Source organism: Leptopilina heterotoma, unplaced genomic scaffold (genome assembly GCF_015476425.1).
Source record: "Leptopilina heterotoma isolate Lh14 unplaced genomic scaffold, ASM1547642v1 Lhet_261, whole genome shotgun sequence".
Classification (NCBI taxonomy): domain Eukaryota; kingdom Metazoa; phylum Arthropoda; class Insecta; order Hymenoptera; family Figitidae; genus Leptopilina; species Leptopilina heterotoma.
This window is the reverse complement of record NW_025110971.1, coordinates 747,306-760,946: the sequence shown is the minus strand read 5'-3', so window position 1 is coordinate 760,946 and position 13,641 is coordinate 747,306. Positions and strand designations below refer to the sequence as shown.

Below are 13,641 nucleotides of genomic sequence, written 5' to 3'. Positions count from 1 at the left end.
ATTAGTAGTTAAAACTGGCTTTAAATTATCAACTTCCATTTTCAATTTTACATACATATTTAGTATTGTTGGTGAGGCTTAAAAAAAATCCCCAGAAAAAATTGTTTTCAACAAATTTAAATTTCATTCACTATTTACATAGTAAATATAAGTGAAGTTTACAGTAAACATAAAATTTTTCTTCATGTAAAAATATTTTTGTTTTTACAGCATTGGTAAAGAAATTACTAAACATAAAAGTGAGGATTTTTTGAGAAAAATATTTTAAAGCTCCTAACTTATAATATTAACTTAAAATTTATTCAAATAGTTTCGAAATAACGATATGTGCGTTAATAATATTGTAAATTTTGAGATTAATATCCCCCTCTTGTTTTCTTATATTTATATTTTACTTTGTTTTAAATGTCACGTGAAACTTTATTAAAATATGCGTCATTTTACAAGCGTGATTTATGTGAATTTTATTAAATGCCAAGAAGCAAATCCTATAAAGAGATGCTTCAATAGCGAGAAAATCCATAAATCAATTGAAAGAAACAGTTTATCTCATATTCTCTCTTTAGATAGGAGAGCACAATAAATTTTTCCCTTCAGACAATAAATCTGTAAATATATATTATTTTTTGTGACTCAAGTGTGTCGAAATCTATCATTTATAAAATTATGTTATTACATTTTTTGATATATATTTTTTTAAAGAAGAGTGAATAAATCATTTTTCTTATACAATAAACGTGTAAATTTGAGAAAGTCATGGAGAAAAATAAAAAATTTACATGTTTTTTTTTCAATGAAACAGGTTCCACTAAATTGCACTTTTGAAAAAGATCCCTTTTATGCGGAAAAAGTAAAAAAAAATAAAAAGAAAAAAAGAAGTTTAAAAAATCGAAATCCCATCTACTATTCTTCCTATCTTCATCTCCATCCACTTTTTTTCTACCTCCAACCTACTCGACCTGGAAGTTAATACCACCGTCAGATAAAAAAGTCCACTCACTAACAAAAACCGCGACCGCAGTTATCTCTAAACGGATTGTCACGTCGGGAAGTTTATTGGAATTTATGAGGGGAATTTTTGTGCCTTGCATGCGATACAGCAATGAATCAACCTAATCCTTGCCCTGGATGCAGAGAAGGGAATTTTGTCATGCCTGCCTCTCCCCTATACTCGAAATGACGGGGGCGCTCTCAAACCTCTTTGTAAAAATGAAAAATTCGTGTCTCAATTTCAAAAAATTGAATATACGGTTGACATCTCTTTAATCCACAAACTAGCAACAATGCGCTCGCGACTAGCTTCTTATACTTACTTTTTTCAATAAAATTAGAAATTTTAAAAATAATGGAATTTAAACATTTTTAAGTTAAATTTTTTTTTCCTAATAAAATTTGTAATTTTACAAAAAATATTATAGTTATAATAATAACTATAATAATCATATATTCTGAGAATATATTCTCAGACAAGGAGTTCAGGAAAAAGTCAGCGATTCTTATTAAAAGTACTGGAAAAATTAAATTTTTAGAATTCATAAGAAAATTCTGAATTTTGTTTGTCTTCTGTTTGCTTCATAAACTACGAAATTACTAAAAAAAAAAAATTGAATATTGGAGATGTTAGAAAATAATTGCAGAAATTCAATTGTTTTCAAAAGTAACGACATTTTTCGCAGGAATTCAATTATTTTTCTAAATTTAAAAAAATTCTTGTCAAAATTTAAATTATCTTTATGAATAATAAAATTCTTCTCTGAAATTAAATTATCTTCATAATTATTTTCAAAAATTTTCCAAAAGAATTGAATTGTTAAAAAAAAAATTTTAATAAAATTCTACGCAAATTTTTAATTTCAATTTTTCTAAATAATAAACTTAGTAATTCAATTATTCTCAAATTTTTTATACATTTCTTCGCAATAATTCAATTATTTTAGTAATTAAAAAAAATTTTTACAGGGATACAATTATTTTCATAAATAATAAAACTCATCGCAGAATTTATTTTTAATTTATAAGTTTACATGTGTTTAGAGTCGTTCGTCAGAGTAAAACAAATTTTGTCTGATTAAAATAACTTTAACCTACCGATTTCTAAAATTAATATGTTTATAAATGATTCGATGACTAAAACTGTTTGTAACTACTACTTTATAAATTATTTAGTTTTGTATTTAAAATTAAATAATTGAATTCCCGTAGAATTTTCGAATAAAAATTGTTTTAAAATGAATTTAATTACTAGAAAATATAAAGATATCGATCATTTCGAGTCAAAGTAATCGATTTCCTAATGTTTTATATTAATATTTTTTATAATTTGTTGTACTAAAAAAAATTAAGTTTATAGAATTCATAAGAAAATTTTGAATTTTTGTGTGTTTTTTTTACTCATAAACTGTAAAATTACCACGTATTCTAAAACAAAACATTCAACTTTTTCAATTTCTGACAAAAACTTTTTTTATATAATTTAAATCTTGAACAACTATCATAAAATAAATAAATTATTTAATGAATAATTTCACTCAAGTATTTGAAAATTAATTTAATTTTAATAGAGTTGCGATTACAATATAACTAATAAATACAATTATTCATTAAGATTAGTTTCACTGGGAAATAAATAATAGAATTAGAAATTTGTTAAATTTGTCAAGGTATTTAATTAATTTTATTAAAAATTTAAAAATAATGGATTTATAGAAGAATTTTAGTTAAAAACACTAAAAATTGAATTTTGAAGAAACCTACAAATGATTGCAGAAATTCAATTATTTTCAAAAGTAATAAAATTCTTATCACAAAATTAAATTATGTTCAAAATTAACAAAAAAATCTCTACAAAAACCCAATTATTATCTTTGTAAATAAAAAAATCCTTCCTCAAATTTCAATTATTTTAAAAAATGGTAATTTTATAACAATTTTATTTATTTTTTTTTAAATAATTGAATTTCTGCAATTATTTTCAATTTCGACAAAATTGAATTTTTTTTTAGTGTTTTCAACAAAAATTTAAATTAGAAAATTTTTACAAGTGCTTAGAAATATTTTGTCTGACTAAAACTTATTTTAACTACTAATTTACAAATTTATAAATGTTTAAAAATATATGTAGTCTGATTAAATCTGATTTTAACTACTTATTTATGAATTTATTTGTGTTTAGAAATATTTTGTCAAACAAAAACTGTTTTTAATTACTGACTAGAGTAAAAGAATAAAAAAAAATTGTCTGACTAAAAATGACTTTAACTACTGATTTTTAAAATTCATATGTTTAGAAATGTTTTTTCTGAGAAAAATTGATTTTAACTTCTAATTTCTAAAGTTAAATTTATTTAGAATCGTTCGTCAGAGTAAAAAAAAATTGTCTGACTAAAAAATGACTATCTACTGAGTTATAATATTCATATTATGTTTATAAATATTTTCTCTCACTAAAACTGATTTTAATTACTTATTTATGAATTCGTAAAAGTGCTAAAAAAATTTTGTCTGATTTAATTTGTCTTCATCTATTAAATTAGAAATTTACAAATGTTTAAAAATATTTCGTCTGACTAAAAATGACTTTAACTACTAATTTCTAAGTTAAATATATTTAAAAACGTTCTTCAGGCTAAAACCGAATTATTCTTCTTACGTATTTTTTTTAAATGACTGAAAAATAAGATAATGACTAAAAATAATATTTCTTCTTTGAATTTACAAATAGAAGAAACAGCCATTGCTGACTTTAGAAAAAAAATACAATTGGCTTTGCGAAATAAATGATGATAAATTTCACGGAAAATTACAATAATTCCGCGAAAGGTGGAAGTAAGAAATTTGTAAGAATTATTTCATAGTAAATTACTCTTGGTTTTTTTGCAAATATTGTTTCAAAGAAAAATGCTAGCTATTTAGTAGAAATTATTTATTTTTTCCCCATTTTACAACGTTTATAAATGCATGCGCAGTGTTTATACAGTGGGAGAATACTTTCAGACGCATTAGAATATGACTGAAAGTAAAGCGTTACCATATCACTTTCAATCATTTTTTTCTGACCATTATTTTGCTCGCCTCTTGTTTATATTTCTCTTTCTCGTTTCTCTCTCTCTTTTTTTTTATTCTATTTGTTTTAGTATTTTACACCCTTCTTGTGTCCAGCTATCGTGGTGGAAACTAATTTTCACACAGCTGTCACTTTGTGAAATGCGCTTTATAGCCAGCTTGGCCGCAAGCTCGTTTATGACCAACCAAAAGATACGTCATGGGTTTGAGGATTCTTGTGTCCACTACAGGGGACGTAAATTGCTGTCGGCGATTTGCCTCAAATTTAACATGAATCGTCTGGTTTTGATGGGAAATTTATGCAAGCAGTCAGCAAATATGACCCAATTTATTATACACTGTTATTTTCTTTTTTTTTTTTTTTTTAATGACACAATACTTCAAGATTTAAGTCAACTTTGTCAAAATCTAATTTTTTAGTTTCTTTATTTAAAATTTTTTTTATTTAAATATTTTACGAAAGGAAAAAAGTATTTATTAGTGTTTGTGTGGTTTTTTTTAAGGTGTTTATTAAGAAAATTATTCAGAAAGGAAATATTATTTTCATGATTCTGTGAATGGTGGGAAAAGTGATGGGAATGTGTGATTTGTTTCTTTTCTCAACTCCTGACAATGGAAGAGTTAATAGTGACTTTGTTCTCAACTAAGACAATGTTTTGGTTTTATTGTATCCCAGCTGAAGCTCAAAGGGACTGGATTACGTTTAAGCTTCTTCAAAAGGAAGCCTAGATACGGTTTATAGGCTTCATCAAGAGACACGCAAGTCGTAAATGTCACGAGTCTCATAAGCCATAAGTATCATACTTCACAGAACCCATGTGCACTATAGAAGCTTAAACACACTACCTTACATGCTGTAATTTTACTCAATATTTCATCTAAACGATAAAATTCTAGGTGCGCTTTCATGTATTTACATCTTATAAATATAAATTTTCCTGTTTAGTTACATTATTAATCTTCAAATAAAATTATATTGAAAACTAAATAACAAGAAAATTGTTTGATAAAACTATTTCACGTTTTCTGAATTCAAATTGGCGCTAAGAATTATATTAGTAATCAGCAAACCCGAAAATCACAATTTCTTATCCGCCATATTGGATCCGCCATTTTGAATTTTGCAATTATGAATGTAAATTGGTAATCGGACCCTAACCCCAAATAATAGGAGTAAACGTACAATTTTAATTTTTTACCGTCAATTACGGCGGATAAAATCATTAGGTATTCTGATAATAAAATTATCTGATATTTTCTGATGATTAAAAAAATTGTAATTTATCCCTATTTTGGTATTAATTGACAATTTAAATTTTTTTAAAACAATTTTTAAATATGCAAGATTGCAAGGTAAATATTACAAATATAACGAGAGGGAAAAAGAAATAAAGGAATAAGAAAGAACTACTTACAGATTATAGTGCACGTCAGCCATATTTGGTCGATGTCGAAGAGCTTGCACAAAAGCTTCTTCTGCTTCTGCAACTCGTCCTTGTGCACTGAGAACACTTCCCAAGTTTCCATAAGCTGGAAAAAAAGAAATAACTTTTCATTTTCCACAACAATGACTAATTAAAATTAATTATTACAATTTATGAGACATGAGGTTCGCCGAAATATAAAGAGGTGAAAAATTAGTCATTAATCTCACTTTACACGCTATTTTCTTCACTTTTAACAGTCTCTCTCTTTCTCTCTCTCTCTCTCCTTTTTCTTAACCTTTTTTTGTTTTTTTATTTTACATACAATAGAAAAATAATATATTTTTTCTTAAATACGAAGGTAGTTAAATTAATATCGATAAGAAGACACTATTCCTAGAAAAAAGGATAGAGATGCAAAGGAAGCACTTCTAGTACTTCTAAATTTATAATTATAAATAAGTAGTTAAAATCAGTTTTAGTGAGAAAAAATATTTATAAATAAATATGAATATTAGAAATCGGTAGATAGTAATTTTTAAGTGAGATAATTTTTTTTTAACTCTGACAAACGATTCTAAACATATGTAACTTTAGAAATTAATAGTTAAAAATAAAATCAATTTTTCTCAGACAAAACATTTCTAATCATATTAATATTAGAAATCAGTAGTTAAAGTCATTTATAGTCAGACATTGTTTTGACTCTGAAGACCAATTCTAAATGTATGTAATTTGTAAGTGAGTAACCAAAATTAGTTTTTGATAGACATAAAATTTCTGAACACTTATAAATTCATAAATTAGTCGTTAATATCAGTTTTAGTCAGACAAAATATTTCTAAGCACTTGTAAATTTAAAAAGTAGTTGTTAAACTCAGTTTTAGTCAGACAAAATATTTCTATATATATGAATTGTAGAAATCAGTAGATAAAGTCATTTTTAGTCAGACGATTTTATTTTACTCTGGAGAACAGTTCTAAACATATTTAATTTTAAAATCAGTAGTAAAAGTCATTTTTTATCAGACAATATATTTCTAAACATACGTAATTTTAAAAACAGTAGTGAAAGTCAGTTTTAGTCAGGAAAAATATTTCTAAACAGTATTAAATTTATGAATTAGTAGTTAAAACCAGTTTTAGTAAGACGAAACATTTCTAAACAATTGTAAATAAATAAATTAGTAGTTGAACCCAGTTTCAATTGTAAAAATCAGTAGTTAAAGTCATTTTTTTAGTCAGACAAGTTTATTTTTCGCTGAAGATCAGTTCTAAACATATTTAATTTTAAAATCAGTATTTAAAGTCATTTTTTATCAGACAATATGTTTCTAAACATACGTAATTTTAAAAAAATTAGTTAAACTCATCTTAAGTCAGACAAAATGTTTCAAAACACCTGTAAATTATTAATTATAGAATTTAAAAAGTTAAAATCAGTCTTAGTACTCTTAATGAGACAAAATATTTCTAAAATAAGAATTTTAGAAATTAGTATAGTGATAGACAGTTTTAGTTAGTCAAAATATGTATGAAATTTGGATTTTAGAAATTAGTAGTTAAAGTTATTTCTAAATAAGACAAAAAATTTCTAAACACCTGTAAATTTATAAATTACTAGGTATTTAAAATCAGTTTCTATCAAGTAACAATATTTCTAATCATATGAATTTTAGAAATCAGTAGTTGCAGTCATTTTTAGTCAGACCATTTTATTTTACTCTGAAGAACAGTTCTAAATATATTTAATTTTAAAATTAGTGGTTAAAGTCATTTTTCGTCAGACAATAAATTTCTAAACATACGTAATTTTAAAATCAGTAGTTAAAGTCAGTTTTAACAAGACAAAATATTTCTAAACAGTAATAAATTTATGAATTAGTAGTTAAAACCAGTTTTAGTCAGACAAAACATTTCTAAACAATTGTAAATATATAAATTAGTAGTTAAACCCAGTTTCAATCAGGCAAAATTTTTCTAAACATATGAATTGTAAAAATCAGTAGTTAAAGTCATTTTTAGTCAGACAATTTTATTTTTCGCTGAAGATCAGTTCTAAACATATTTAATTTTAAAATCAATATTTAAAGTCATTTTTTAATCAGACAATATGTTTCTAAACATACGTAATTTTAAAAACAGTAGTTAAAATCAGTTTTAGTCAGACAAAATATTTCTAATCTTATGAGTTTTTGAAATTAGTAGTTAAAGTCATCTTTAGTCAGACAAAGTATTTCCAAACACCTGTAAATTATTAATTATAGTAGTTAAAAAGTTAAAATCAGTCTAAGTACTTTTATAGTCAGACAAAATATTTCCAAAATATGAATTTTAGAAATAAGTAGTGAATGTCAGTTTTAGTCAGACAAAATATTTATAAAATGTCGATTTTATAAATTAGTAGTTAAAGTCAGTTTTAAATAACACAATTTTTTTTGCTCTAAAGAACGATTCTAAATGTATGTAATTTAGAAGTGAGTAATTAAAATCAGTTATTGATATACAAAATATTTCTAAACACTTATAAATTCATAAATTAGTGGTTAAATTCATTTTTATCTAGACTACATATATTTTTAAACACTGGTAAATTTCTGAATTAGTAGTTAAAATCAGTTTTAGTCAGACGCTATATTTCTATATTCGATCGATGATCTAAAGTTATTTTCTGCTTAGTGTGAATTTTGCGAGAATTGCCTATTGAGTGATAATAATAAGTTACTAAAGGAATCAGTGCGTGGACTAATTGGAATATGGAATATCAACAAGTGTTTGTCTGATGAAATTTGTCCAACCCTGAAAATCAAGGGGTGTCTACTGGTTCGTCGTATGGTGAATACATTTAAAATTTTATCTATCTTTATCTCGCCTTTGTCTCGGTCAATCTGTTCTGGCTGGAATTCCCCCTTTTAGATCCTCTGTACAATTTATTTCGTGTCATGCAGTAATTGATTTGATTTATTCTAAATTCAATTATTTACATGATTTCTTTATTCAAAATTCAATTATTTATTGATTTCTTTAGTCAAAATACAATTACTTATGCATTTCTTTATTCAAAATTAAATTATTTATTGATTTCTTCATTCAAAATTAAATTATTTATTGATATTTTTTTTATTTAAAATTCGATTATTAATTGATATTTCTTTATTCAAAATTCAATTATTTATTGATTTCTTTATTCAAAATACAATTACTTATGGATTTCTTTATTTAAAATTCAATTATTAAGATCTATTGCCACGTGATAATATAACTAACAAATTTTTTTTTTTAAACAGTCTTTTTACAAACTTTTTATATTTCAAAAACGCTTTGACCTCGAATCGAAATTTTTTTGTCCTATAAAAAAATTGTCACATTCAACGACACCAATTATGTGAAAAAAAATTGGTAAAGACTCAACTATATTCTGAAAATGAAAGCTGCGTGGTTTGAGTACAAATTTCTGAACTGTCAGAGGGCGTAGTTTTTTAAAATAACAAATTTACCAACAATTCACTTACAATTTGTTAAATAAACGACAGGTATATTTTAAAATATCAACGAATTTCGATTAATTCACAATCAGTTTATTTAAAATCAAAAACAGTTACAAACGAAAATATTTTTTCACTCATAGAAAAATTATTCTTTTATTTATACAATCAGTGACTATTGATTAATTTTTTATACTGCTATTAAGAAATCGGGTGATAAAATCATTTTTTATATTCTTTTATTTATATTTTATAGTTAAAAGCAATAGCTAGAAACAAAATACTTTTTTTTAAATAAACACTGAAAACTAAACTTATCGATTGTTATTGTAATCAAATACTTGGTGCTATAAATTTTAAATAGAAACTCTTTTATTGAAATAATATACGAGATAAAAATAACCTTTTTTAAAAAATTGATATCACAACTACTTTTTTATTATTCTTTTTTTTCCTCTAAAATTCGAATTTTTATCAAGTTTTATTGACGCAATATGGAACTAAAAACTAATGTGAAAACTAACCATAAAGGAAGAAAATTGGCCTATTTTTTAAATCGGTTATTTAAAAATTGTTCAGAAATATAAAAGAATTTAGTTGATGCAAAAGAGGATGTATTATGCAACTAAAAGCCCGCTAGTCGAAAGGACAATAAAATGCTATTATATAGAAAAAAGTTGCAACAGAATAATAAATATGGGTAATTTATTCTGAAAAAATAATGATATCAATTATGTCGCTCTAAATTCACATCTAAAAATAGTCCTCCTTTCATTTTAAAGTTGTATATTTACCAGGAATTTTTTTTTTTATTAAAAAAATGGAAAAATAGTATAATTACGATTATTTCCTTTTACACCTAAAAATATGCAATTCATGGGTCCACCTAATTAAGATCATTCGACTAATTAAAAGCTCATTTATCGCTTCAATAATTATGAATAGTTTTGAATAATTAAAAATATTGTACATAAAGGACTCTTCCTTTGACGGTTAATTATTCGTAAATTAAAAAACAAAAATTTCTCTTTAAAATGGAATTTACTTTATTCAAAGTAAGAGCTCAGGATAGCATTCCAATTAAGTATAACAGAACCTCGTGACAAGAAGCTTGGCAAATAATATTGGAAAATGCAAATTAAATAGTAGCCTAGACGAATTTTTTTTTTGTTTCTTTAATAAAGAGAGACGAACTGCTTTTCTCATTTTAATTAATAAATTTTTCAGATTTATTTTCAATTCCCTCTGTGATTGTTTTTCGCTTTTTGACAACAGCGAAGTCTGCAAAGTTATGACAGCCATCAGAAATTCTCTATAAATGACAAATATTCATCGATGCAAATACGACATATCGTACAATTGGTATATATCGGAATTTTCTAAGCATGATTTAATTTTATTATTACATCCGCTCTTGCAATACTTTTATAAATTTTTATTATCATTTTCATAATTTTTCAAAATAATTTTCAATAATTTTCCAATAATTATCGACTTATTCTTTAGTTAATGTAATTAATGCTAGTTTCATAAATAATACAATTTTCACAGAAATTCGATTATTTAAAATAAAATTTTTATAAAATTCATTCTTTTATTCTATCCACACTTGAATTTAGTTTTTGTGTATTCTTTTGTTTTGTTTTTTAAAAAAAAATTTGTTTTGACAAATCGAAAATATGTAGGTATTTTTTCATAATTCATAATAAAATAATATTAGAAATTAGAAAATTTTTAAAAAATGGTGATTAATAAATGAAAAATTTACCCATTTTGTTTATTTTATGCTTTTTTATAACAAATTTCGTTTGACTGATCCAAATTATGCAAATTTTTCTCTTGTTTATTTATAAAAAATAGAAAATTTGTATATAAATAGAAAATAAAGGAAAAAATTTTACTCAAAAAAAATGTTTCGTTAGATTTTTACGAATTTCTTTAAATGTAAAATTATTCAAAAACATCAATGATTTCTTTTTTGAATAAATATAAATAATAAATAATATTAATATTAATAATATTAATATTATTTATTATTATTATTTTTCCACAGGAATTAAGACATTCCAAAATTCCAATTTCCAAATTCGAACCTTTTTGAAATTAATTTTGGGAAATTTCAATTATTTCTCAACTATTAAATTAAAATTCTTCAAAAAATCGATTTTTTAAGAAAATTATTTATTAAATTCAATTATTTTTCAATTGCGAAATTAAAATTCTTTGAAAACTCAATGTTTTGAAAAATTATTTTAAAAAATCAATTTCTTTTCAATTTATTAAATTAAAATTCTTTAATAAATCGATTTCATGTAAAATTGTTTGTAAAATTCAATTGCTTTCAATTATTAAATTAAAATTCTTTCAAATGTCGATTTCATTAAAAATTTTGTTCTAAAATTCTATTATTTTTCAATCATTATATTAAAATGTTTACAAAAATCGACTTTTTGGGAATTTTTTTAAAATTAAATTATTTTTCAATTATTAAATTAAAATTCTTTAAAAAATAAATTTTTCAGGAAATTTTTTTCGAATATTTCAATTATTTCTCAACTATTAAATTAAAATTCTTCAAAAAATCGATTTTTTAAGAAAATTATTCGTTAAATTCAATTATTTTTCAATTATGAAATTAAAATTCTTTCAAAACTCAATTTTTTGGGAAATCTTTAAAAAAATTCAATTATTTTTCAATTTATTAAATTAAAATTCTTTCAAAAATCGATTTTATGTAAAGTTTTTTGTAAAATTCAATTTTTTTTCAATTATTAAATTAAAATTCATTGAAAAATCAATTTTTCTGAAAAAATTTTTGTTAAATATTAATTTTTGCTTAACTATTCAATTAAAATACTTTGGAAATTCAATTTTTTGTTAAATTGTATGTAAAATTCAATTATTTTGCAATTATGAAATTAAAATTCCTGAAAAACTCAATTTTTTGGAATATTCTTTAAAAAATTCAATTTCTTTTCAATTTATAAAATTAAAATTCTATAAAAAATCGATTTCATGTAAAATTTTTTGTAAAATTCAATTTTTTTTTTAATTATTAAATTAAAATTCTTTCAAATGTCGATTTTATTGAAAATTAAAATATTTTGAATTTTTAGAAAATAAAGGAAGAAATTTCACTCAAAAAAATGTTCCGTTACATTTTTACGAATTTCTTTAATTGTAAAATTATTCAAAAACATTAATAATTTCTTTTTTAAATAAATATTTAATTATTATTATTTTTCCACAGGAATTAAAACATTCAAAAATTCCAAATTTAAACCTTTTTGAAATTAAACAACTTATGAAAGTATTTTGCTATAAAACATGAAGATATTGATTGCTCCGAGTCGAAGACTCGGAGTGATCGATTTCTTTATGTTTTATAATAATTTATAATAATTAAAAATTTATGAAAATAATTGAATTATTGAGAAGAAATTTATAAAAAATTGTAAATAATTGAATTCCTGTGGATTTTTAAAAATTTTTGAAAATAATTAAATGCTTGTGTACGATTTTATTAAATTTCTTTTTAAATAATTGAATTTTTCTCGGAAAATTTTATTAAAATAGTAGATATTGAAAATAATTGAAATTAGGACAAGAATTTTATTGCTATTTTTGAAAATAATTGAACTTTGGGAAGAAATTTTGTTATTTACAAAGATAATTGGAATTTTAACGAGAATTTTTTTTTTTAATTTTAAACATAATTGAATTTTATGAGAAGAATTTTATTAATTTTGAAAATAATTGGGTTTCTGCAATAAATTATTTGCAATTTCTCTAAAATTGAATTATTTTAATGTTTTCAACAAAAATTTGAATTTAAAATTTTTAAATTCTATTATTTTTAAAATTGATATGTTTATTTAAAAAATGAAAGAGAATTGTTGCTATTTCAAATAAAATTTTTATAAAATTTCAGAAAAAAAATATTAAAAAAGATTTGGTTTGTAAAAAAAAGAGTTACGGCAGTCAAAAGTTAACACTTCGTGGAGAATCTTTCAATTATTTTCCTAATTAATTATGTACAATTGTCATAAATGATTACGTCATATATGACAATTTAAATAAGATTTTAACTCATCTTCCTCTAATTAGTTTCCTCTCCTGTAAGTTGGAAAAGCATTTCAACTTTTCAAGTTGTAATTTGTCGAAAATAGATGCAAAGTTGATACAAAAAGTTTTAATTGTCTTCAACGAGGAAAAGCACATTATAATGTTATAATTAAATTGAATATAAACTTTGTTAATTCTTGGTTTGTTTGTCAATAATTAGTAATAATTTAGCAAAACTAGGAAGCACCGGTAAATATCTAAAAATAAATTACACTATCTAAAATTAATTAAATATCAGATTATAAAAATAATATTAGAAAAAATATTAAATTAGAAAAAAAAAATACAAAATTAAAGTAATTTTTCTTTAAATTTCATTCTAATAAGCGTAATAGTGTCTAATTGAGGGAAAATTCGAACTAAAAGGTAAAAGTAAGAGGAGAATGAAATTGCTGTAATCGAAATTAAAGAAGTTAATCGAATAAAAATGTGTAATAGAGAAGCAAAAGGAGAAATTGTACAGTTTAATGAGGTTCCAGTGGAAGAAAAAACATTTTTCTTCTATATTTGAACAAAGAAAAACATTTTCTCAAACCTAATATTTC

At 22.9% G+C, this 13,641-nt stretch overlaps 1 protein-coding gene across 1 annotated transcript in view; it reads right to left on the bottom strand.

Moving 5' to 3' along the window:
- The window catches only part of LOC122503425 (protein O-mannosyl-transferase TMTC2), a 319,531-nt gene that overhangs the window by 139,483 nt on the left and 166,407 nt on the right, over positions 1 to 13,641 (bottom strand). Inside the window, exon 5 of the mRNA XM_043613958.1 lies at positions 5,478 to 5,592. Coding sequence (XP_043469893.1) covers positions 5,478 to 5,592 — 115 coding nt within the window. The remainder of the gene's footprint in view (positions 1 to 5,477; positions 5,593 to 13,641) is intronic.